General features: G+C 47.3%; 1 protein-coding gene across 1 annotated transcript in view; it reads right to left on the bottom strand.

The window, feature by feature from the left end:
* Positions 1-10,315, bottom strand: part of ZYG11A (zyg-11 family member A, cell cycle regulator) — a 45,041-nt gene that overhangs the window by 5,277 nt on the left and 29,449 nt on the right. The window contains exons 7-11 of the mRNA XM_075532846.1: positions 9,500-9,599; positions 9,363-9,416; positions 3,683-3,844; positions 3,559-3,603; positions 493-687 (exon numbers count right to left, since the gene is read on the bottom strand). Of these exons, the coding sequence (XP_075388961.1) occupies positions 493-687; positions 3,559-3,603; positions 3,683-3,844; positions 9,363-9,416; positions 9,500-9,599 (556 nt within the window). The remainder of the gene's footprint in view (positions 1-492; positions 688-3,558; positions 3,604-3,682; positions 3,845-9,362; positions 9,417-9,499; positions 9,600-10,315) is intronic.

Here is a 10,315-nt window from a genome sequence, read left to right as displayed (position 1 = left end):
TAGAGTAGGGAACTGAACCGAAAGATGTGTAGGCATGCAAAGTCACGAAGTAGCAGTACCAAGCACTATTCAGGAGATGCCAAAGAAGGGGCTTTTTAAAGAGTTCAAAGTGGGGAGAAAGAAAAGGTAGCAACAGATGACACAAAACTCACTTCTTTAACAAGAAAAAGACGGGGGGGGGGAAGTTACGAGAAGTTAACTTTAGGTTGCAAGGGTTATGAGTGACTTGTGTTTTTTAATTTCTATTTTTCTAATCTAAAATAAACATCTATTATTAAAACTCTATGATCTAGAATAGCTAGTTCGGGGTGCAAGGGAATGGAAGAGAATGCTTTGAAAATGATGATGGCAACATATGCGTAAATGTGCTGACACGCTGGATGAATGTATGGACTGGTGATAAGAGATGTAAGAGCCCCCAATAAAAGTACTTAATAAGTGAACGAAAGAAAAGCTAGCTCTCGGTTAGCAGAGGCTGCTCCATTCCCGTACCAGATCCCGAAGGAGCGCGTGCCTCTGAAGGTCATCCGTTGCCCACGACTCCAGCGCAGAGGCCAAGTGGGCGATCAGGCCGGCAGCCAAGAAGCTGATCTCCATTTCCGGGCTGTGGAGCAATCTGCTGAGGTGCTTCACCACATCCTTAGTCACCATGTCGGAAGAGAGCTCTTTGACTTCGGCCACGTTGTTCTACAGGCGGGACGGACCGAGAACGCAGGTAGGGGAGGAGAGAAGAATCGGGCGCAGGCTCTTCTCCCGGTCCCACCACTCCCCTCAGACAGATTCGGAATGTGAACTCCATCCTCCTCCATCCCAATTCCGTCTCATACCTACAGTCCCGCCTCTGGTCACCATCACCACCGTCGTAACCAAGGATTGGATAAGCACTTACTGAGAAGTACCAGATAAGGCAAAAGCAGCTTTACATACCCCCGTCCTCCCTTGCTCCTTAAACTAATTCCACAAAGAACCTTCCCTGCCACTCAGGTAGACTCACTTGCTCCGTCCCACCCTGCTAACAAGTAGCATTACAACCCAAATACTTAGTGTTACTACTGTATGCTACATTTTATTGAAACTTTAGCCCCAAAATGGAAAGGCAGGCAGTATTTTATTGTACAGATTACATTAGTACTCAGTGCTGTGTAATAAATGACCACAAACTTAGTGGCTTAAAACAACCTATTACTGCACGTTGGCCGAGCCGTGTCCTCTAGGCGGAGGACTCATAGGGAAGAAAGAGTCAGCCGGGCTGCGTTCTATTCAGCAGCCTTGACCAGGGCAGGACTAGCTCCCAAGCGCCCACGCTGTTGGGTGACCCCCTTGTGTGAGGCCGTGGGACTCAGCGTGAGGTTTTCACTGAAGGTCACCCTTGCTCGGCTCCTACAGGCAGCCTGGTTCTTCGCCAAGCCGGCTTCTCCACCCTCTGGCTTCACTGGCAGCTTGCTTCTCCACAGCTCGAGCACGCCCACTAGCGGGACAGCGCGCCAGCTCCCTTGCCACACTCCTGGGGGAGGGGGTCAACCTAAAGTGAGAACAGGGAGCCTTGGGGAGGGCAGGGGAGGCCGACTTCAGGGCTAGCTCTACCACACAGGTGACCAACAAACAAAACTACGCCACAGATGCAGTGAGCTTCCTGGACTGCGAGACTGGTAGTTCACTCCCACCCGCTGCTCCGTGCCAGAAAGACGAGGCTGCCCGCTCTCCTACAGGTGTGCAGTCTGGGAAGCAGTGACTCTGCCAGCAGTCAGAATTGGTTCAGTGGCAGTGGGTTTGGCTCTGGGTCGGTTGAGGAGGCTAGAGAGCGCCAGTGAGAGGCAAACTAGGATTTCATTCCTTGTTTCTTCAAGTGCAAGGCCGGGCGGTGCTCCTTCTTTGGGACGCTGGAGCGAAGAGGCAAGCGGAAGCTGCGGTTTGGAGCGCCACGCCCTCAGCAGCAGCGTGCTCTCGGCCTTCAAGCTGTCAGGAGACACATGGGAACCCCCCGACCTAAGTGTAGCCCCAGCGTTCCTCCTGTCCGCTCCGCAGAGCCACTCCGATCCAAGAGTCGGGGAGTCAAGTGCGCAGATCGGAGCTCAGGAAGAGGTGGCTCATCTCCTCGGTAGACAGGAGAAAAGCCACCTCAGAAGCCCTCATATCTGAGACCGGGGAGTAGAACCCGTGAGGGGCGGCTCAGGGCGGCAGGAGGAAGGTCCTGTTGCACAACCCACGGCCATCCGGTCAATTCCCACTCCGCCCGAAGACTTCGGGGAGCCTCTCTCAGAGCAGGGGGCCTGAGGTGGCCGTGTGTGGTCAGCCGCCAGGGTTCCCCGCACGCCACCACTGGCACCCCGATTCCGCGGTACTGGCTCTCAAACATTCTGTAGCTGCCGCTCCAGTGATGATGAAATTGTGTCATCCTTGGGGAGAAACATGACCTTTGTCCTTTACCTCCGTTAGCCCTTCATTTTCTCCTGTGACACCCTTCCCATCTGCGGTCTTCCACGTCCTGCACATGCTACAGACGCACAGCCGCCAAGACAGGCCCTGCTTCCAAGGAGTTAGTTCATGGTCTCGGAGCAGGGCTCCCACCGGACTCTGGGGCTCTGCTCGCACTGACCACAGGCTCTCTCAGGCTCGAGCGCTCCTTGTGCACGTGCCAATGCCACCGCCCCAAGGTGAGCACTCGGCAATGCAGCACATTCTATGCATTTTGGCCCCACCCCGCCTCGCCACTGGCAGCAATGCAGTGTGCTGTTTTTCAGTACAATGTACCTGCTCTCTTTGGGAAGCCACTTCCTCAGCTGTGTCCCCCGACCTGGAGGGGCAGCACACAAGGGGACCGAAGTGTGGTGAGGTGGTCAATGTCAGAAGCTCTGGAGCCAGACTGCCTCGGCTTGAATTCTGATTTTGGCGTCCTACCAGGTGACTCCGGTTCCTGGCTGAGTCCCGTCCTCAGATTCTGTGAGAGTACCAAATGTCCCACGTCCCTCAGCAGCGTGACTTTTGTTGCTGCTTCCATCAAGGAGGGGACTGTTTTTCTGAATCCTTTACCCCAGGAGAACCAAGCCACTTGCTTTGGCCAATCGGATACTGGCATATGAGGCCTTTGTGCAGTGGGCTTGCACTCTATTGCTGCTGTGAAATCACCACAAAAATCACATTAATCTCAGGCAACGACTCAGTACGAGGCGCAACCAACAGCCAGCACCAGCTGCCAGACAGGAGAGGCGGGCCATCTTGGATTCTTGGGCCATCCAGCCAGATGAGCAAAGCTACACGATTAGTTGCTACAGGTGAGACCAGTGGAAGACGGAACTGTGCGAGGGACTGACTGCAGCCTAAGCAGCTGACCCACACTACCCTGAGGAAACGCTAAAAAGACGTTGTTTTAAGCCATTAGTTGTAGTTTGTTCACAGCAACCGATGAATGAAATATAAAGGTATTTGCTTTACAGGAATATTACGAAGTGTCAACGAGCTAATCCATGGCAATCAACTGCTTACAACACTCAGTGGGTACTACCAAAATATCTGCTTTCTTCTTTTAAAGTTATTAGAGCTCAAAACAATTCACCTTACCAAAAGGCCAAGAACTTTGCTTTGTATTGCCGACTCTGGAAAAGTCTGCCGAGAGAATACACACGTGCATTAGATTCTGATGAAGAAACATACTTTACATAAAAACATCACCCTGTCTTTTCACCTCCAAAACCTGCATGAAGATGGCCAAGCCTTCATTTTTAATAAAGTGCTTGCAGACGGCTGGACAGTCATCCGTGAGGTTCCAAAGTGCTTTCAAAGTAAATAAGAGGGTGGCATCATCTAAATTCTTAGTTATCTTCTGTTTCACTATTGCTAGAAGTTCCTAAAAACCAAAGCAAAAGAGAGTTAGGTGCTGTGATAACTGACACTTCACCGCAATACACAGTAACCAACAGCTTGAGAGAGCTTCAGCGTCAGAGCTAGGGCCGAAGCCCAAGCTCCACACTCCCTAATTGTGTGAGACATTTACTTTTGAAAAATGAATCTTACAACCAACCTATCTTTAAGGTTATCAAAATTAAACCCACGCAGAGCCTTCAGCATGAACTACAACTCAATGTAAAGAAGACTACATGCTCACACCTGGACCCGCACATCTGGGTAAACGAGGACTGAGGCTGTCAAAGATTTCCTCTTGCTCGGCTCCACAATCAGTGCTCACGAAGCAGCAGCCAGCCCTGAGCTAAAAACAGACTGTGCATTGGGTAAAGCTGCTGCACAGACCTCTACCTCTCCCGAGTGTTGAAAACCATCTGTAGGCCACTGGACATCACCTTACAGAAGGGTCGCCAGGAGGCGATGAGCCAGTCAGGGTGCAGTGTAGCGCTGATGAAGCATACAACTTTCCTCTAGTTCCTAAATGCTTCCTCCCCCACTACTACCATGATCCCAATTCTACCTTGCAAATCCAGCTAGACTAGAGCATGCACACTGGTACAGATAGAAACTGGAAACACAGGGAATCCAGGAGAGATAAACCCTCAGGACCAATAATGAGAGCAGTCATACCAAGAAGGAAAGGGGAATTTGGGGGGAGAAAGGGGGAACAGATCACAAGGATTTACATATAACCCCCTCCCTGGGGGACGGACAACAGAAAAGTGGGTAAAGGGAGACCCCGGACAGTAACATGAAAAAAATAATAATTTATAAATTATCAAGTGTTCATGAGAGAGAGTGGGGGAGGGAGGGAGGGAGGAAAAATGAGCTGATACCAAGGGCTCAAACAGCAAATGTTTTGAGAATGACGATGGGAACAAATGTACTCAACACAATGAATATATGAATGGATTGTGGTAAGAGCTGTACGAGCCCCCAATAAAATGATTTTTTAAAAACAACAGTCTTGGAAAGCATGGCTGTTCCTCTGAGGACTGAGGGGTCCCTGGACGCCTCACATGCGTGTGAAGACAGACGAAGAGAGGCCACCGCGTTTGCTGGGAAAGGCTGTGAACAAACAAGTCTGTCTTGGAAGAAATACAGCCAGAATGCCCCTGGAAGAGAAAGATGGGCGACTGGCCACGTGGCCAGTCTCTGGAGAAGGACATCGTGCTTGGTGAAGAGGAAGACCCTCGACGAGGACTGACACAGTGGCTGCAAGAAGGGACCGAAGCACGAGACAGGCTGTGAGGGCGGCTCAGGGCTGTGCAGGGCTTGCTCTGCTCTGCTCTGCATACGGTCACGATGAGTCGATCCAGCTTGATGACACCCAACAACTGCAACAAAACAAATTATCTCAGGAGCACTCAGTCCAGCTCTTGATGTGTGGTCAGAACACTCACCACCAAGTCCACGGCAGCTATTCTGCCACATTTACTCAGAACAGTTCATTGGCTCCTTCTAGGAGAGGTCTGGTCAGACACAGACCAAGGAAGGAGTTGTGTTTCACAACGACTACATGAGAAATGGTAAGTTTGGGTAAGTGGAAGCACATATAAGGAAACACATAAAAGTCTTATTTTTTTCACAACTTGCCATGCACCTCTCAAACATACGAACGATGAAGAAATCTGTACTTCATTGGTCAATATCACTGTCCACGAATCTTACATAGACCTGACAGTCCTATGATAGTTCTTCAAGAATTTGCTCCCAAGAGTCTCTCTTCTTAAACTTTACTCACCAACCCCTTGCGTTTTCCGTTTGACTGCTGCAGCTCATGTTTCACTGGAAGGAACCCAGCTCTTCCTAACAAGGCCCACCAACCAGTGTCACAGTCTACCAACCACCTCCCACCTCCCACCCACTCTTGGTAAAGCCAATCTCTCCACTTCTGCTCTAGATCCAGTCTCGACACACACAACTTGCCACCAAAATTAATTCGCTGTCTACGCCACCTTTTAAGACTAATTCTCATAGGCATACAAATACCTTACTCTAAAACATCTTTAACACAAAAAAATCCCATTGATCCCATACACTACTCACATTCCTCTGCTTCTCAGTAAAACAGTAACTATCAAACAGTTGTACGCGTTTTATCACCTCGCAATTTTCCAAACCCGGAGATGTCCCACTTCACCACTAAAACAATACAATCAAGACAACCAAAGGCTTCCATCCGGCCGAATCCAGTGGTTAGCTCTGACCCCTTTCCCTCAGGAGCACTGGACACACACATTCCTCTGGGGCGCTGACATCCCTCTCTTCTGGCTTTCTTTCTCTTTGCATACTCCTCCATTATCAAGAAGAAACAAATTTACAGACAAACTTAATCCTGTGTTTTCACCTCCAAGACTTAAAGATGGTCAATCCTTCATTTTCCATAACATGCTTGCTGGAGACCCGTCTGAAAGGCATTCCCTGCATCTATTCCCGTTCTTCCAACATACATCTAGATATTCCTGCTACAAGGCCCCACCTTTTTCATTTCTACACAATATACTTCATACTCTTTCTAAGGCATCTCAGAATTATTTCTATAACCCTGAGTATTGTCATCTATTTGAGGTCCCAGAAATTAGCATGTTCAAATGACTTGATTTTTCTTCCCCAAACTGACAGGTTGGATGACATGAAGAAAACTCGCACACTTCTAAGGGGCATGAAATTAATGAAAATCCCCATTTGCATCTAGGAAGACTCAATCAGGGATATTAATTCTTCTAAATCGACTGATAAATTTAACGTAATCCTAAAGAAAACCAGTTTGTCTTAGAAGACACAGGTGGGTTCTTGTATTCACACAGAAAGACAAGAGGTTGACCTAAAGAGCTGCACGGAGGGGGCTCAACCATAAAAGCACCTCTCTCCCACATTTATAAGCACGAAAGCTAGTCAGTAAGAAGCAAGCCCGCCCCACGGAGCCGACTCTACTCACAGTGACCTGGAGAGCAGAGCGCCACTGTGCCCCAGGTTTCCAATGCAGGGAATCTGTGGAAACAACTGCCACCTTTCACCCATGGTTCAGATGGCTCACCTCTCAGCCGGCAGCTACGTGCTTAACTACTGTGCCACCAGGGCTCCTGAAAAAGGCGACACTATCATGCGAATACATGCATGTAGGGGCATGTAGTCTATCATGAAGGCAGGAAAAAGTCAGAGAGTTCTGTATAGACCATAAAAGCAACCGAGGAGACGATGGGAAGAAACAAATTATGAAGGGGGTGGGAGGGAAAAAAGAAGAGCTGATACCAAGGGCTCAGACAGAAAGCAAACGTTTAGAAAATGCTGATGGCAATACATGTACAAATATGCCTGATACAATTGATGTGTGGAATGTTATCAGTGCTGTAAGCGTCCCAATAAAATGATTACTTTAAATTATGAATGAATCAGATTCTTAAATTCTTAAAAAATAAGAAAATATGTATGCATATTAGATTAGAAAAAAACATAATTAGGAGGAAAATTCTCCAATGAGTAGGGAAATATTTTAAAAGTATGACATTAATCCTAGATATTAAAAAATAAACAGGTATGCAAATAAGTCAATAAATCTAATCACCTAAAAATAAAAATGCCATAAACATCTCCTATCACAGTGGTTTATTTCCTCAACATAAAAGCACTATACATTAGGAAAAAGTGAACTTGAAAGAAAATTCATAAAAGGTCTGATAGGCAAAATAAAATATGAGTTGAAAAGCTGATCAAAGGAAACAGCTCGTGGTGTTAACAAACCCAGGAACAGGGAAACAAGTGGTCCAAATTGGTGGTGAGGAGGGTGTAGGAGGCCTGGTAGGGCATGATCAAGGGTCATGTAACCGAGAGGAATGACTGAAACCCAAATGAAAGCTGAGCATGATAGTGGGGGAAGAGGTAAGTCAAAGGAAATAGAGGAAAGAGCTAGGAGACAAAGGGCATTTATAGGTCCAAATAAAGCCATGTACATATGTAAATATATTTATATGAGGATGGGGAAATAGATCTATGTGCATATATTTATAGGTTTAGCATTAAGGTAGCAGATGGACATTGGGCCTCTGCTCAAGTGCTCTCTAATTCCTAAATGCTTCCTCCCCCGCCCCTCACTATCATGATCCCAATTCTACCTTACAAATCTGACTAGACCAGAGGATATACACTGGTACAGATAGGAACTGGAAACACAGGGAGTCCAGGACAGATGATCCCTCCAGGACCAGTGGTGAGAGCGACGGTACCAGGAGGATGGGGTAGAAAGGGGACCCAATTACAAGGATCTACTATAACCCCCTCCTTGGGGAACAGACAACAGAAAAGTGGGTGAAGGGAGATATCGAACAGTGTAAGACATGACAAAATAATAATAACTTATAAATTATCAAGGGTTCATGAGGGAGTGGGGAGCGGGGAAGGAGGGGAAATAATGAGGAGCTGATGCCAGGGGCTTAAGTGGAGAGCAAATGTTTTGAGAATGATGAGGGCAATGATTGTACCAATGTGCTGTACACAATCGATGGCTGTATGGATTGTGATGAGAGTTGTGTGAGCCCCCGATAAATAATTTTTTGAAAAAGAGAACAGCTGAACTGAAAGTCCACACGGGAGAAGCACTCCATGATCAGTCGCTGAAGGTCTGTTCAAAGGGGGACTAGCGTCAGAGCCTCCACTGTGAGACTCCGGTCTGCGGTGGCTAGGGATGGCAGTGGGGGCCCGAGATTCACTTGTGGCGCTCCCTAGGAAACCGCGGAAGCACCCGTCGTGAACCAGCTGAACTGGTAAGGATGTGTCTGTTGCTGCGCTCTCTTTCTGTCCCCACTCTGGTCTCTGTTAATTCATCTCCTGCATTTCCCACCCTAGGCTTATACTCGAATCAATCAGTTTTTCTGGTTTCCCAGGTAATAATTAGGTACCTCGGCTTATACTCGGGTCGGCTTATATTCTAGTACATCCGGTAGTTATCTTTTGGACAGTTTAAAAATATATATATACAAAATTTCCCCAAAAGGGGGAAAAAACAGCTTTAAGTATCCTCTCAAAATAAGAAACGTGCAAGGGAAAAAACCAATGATGTACATTTTCTAGTGAGCAATGTTAGTATAATCATAATAGTGCAAATATGAATACAGGTTTATTAGAAGTTAGGACATAGATTTGATGGGGATTAGTACAAGGAGTAATTTGTGTAGGGGAGTGGAATCCGTTTTGCTCATGGCAAGCAAGTCAAGAGATAAAGCTGAAACTGACACGTGGAAACAGTCTATCTTTTAATTCCATTATCACAGAACTTTCTTGAAGGCCCCTGCTGTAAGCATTTTATTTAGAAACATGATGGTAAATGCCAGAAGAAACAGTTTCACGAATGGTCTCCTTTGGTTTCACATACTGAGTCACAAAACCAGATATATATTTTTCATTAGAGGTTTTCTGGACCAACTTTTATTGTAAACTAAGCCATGAAATAACAATCCACCTACTTTGATGGCCACGAAGAGTTCTTCTTTCAGCAGGGCAGTCTGTTCGGGCGAGAGCTAGAGGAAAGAGCACAGAGCTGAGCGAAAGCCAGTCCAACTCTGGGGAGGGAGAAGCCCTGCCTGCCTTCAGAAGCACATACCTGCAGGGCGAGAATGGAGGTGATGCTCACCGCCATTGTTTGCATCTTGGGGTCCTCATGGTTACAGAGCCACTTCACTACAAGCCTGGCAGCGTCAAACCTGAAAAACAGCAGATTCTGCTCACAGTGACTGTGTACGGAACTGTGTGTGGGCAGAGAAGAATCACTTAGCCTTCTGCCTCTAAATCCTGTAATAGAAGTAGCCTTGGACTTTTAAAACTTTAGCTACGAAAACCAAAAGCAAACTTAAAAAACACAAAAAGTAAAGAAAACCAGGAGCACTTGACAAACAGGATGGAAGAGAGTCGGTTACGTTGGCCCTGATGGACCTGATGGAGAAGCCCTTCCTGGAGAGGCAGGCGCACGGTTTGCAGGGCTGCACAGGTGACCCAAGCAGGGCGGCCCGACTTACTGCTCAGGGGGCTCGTCAGCCAGTGCTTAATGATTCGGTTTCTAGCAACCGTGAGGTTTTCAAATTCATGCATCTGGAAGATACCGAAATCTCAAGATGAATCCCCCTAGACTATCTAAGATGATGGTGTTTAAAGGATCATATATATATACGTTTTATTAGGGGCTCATACAACTCTTATCACAATCCATACATACATCAATTGTGTAAAGCGCATCGGTACATTCATTGCCCTCTTCTCAAAACATCCGCTCTCCACTTAAGCTCCCGGCATCAGGTCCTCTTTTTTTCCCCTCCCTCTCCGCTCCCCACCACCTCCTTCGGGATCAAGTAGAAGGCAAATGTTTTGAGGATGACGATGGCAACAAATGTACAAATGTGCTTGACACAATGGATGGATGGAT

Source organism: Tenrec ecaudatus, chromosome 1 (genome assembly GCF_050624435.1).
Source record: "Tenrec ecaudatus isolate mTenEca1 chromosome 1, mTenEca1.hap1, whole genome shotgun sequence".
In the NCBI taxonomy this organism is placed as follows: domain Eukaryota; kingdom Metazoa; phylum Chordata; class Mammalia; order Afrosoricida; family Tenrecidae; genus Tenrec; species Tenrec ecaudatus.
This window is presented reverse-complemented; position numbering and strand designations above follow the sequence as displayed.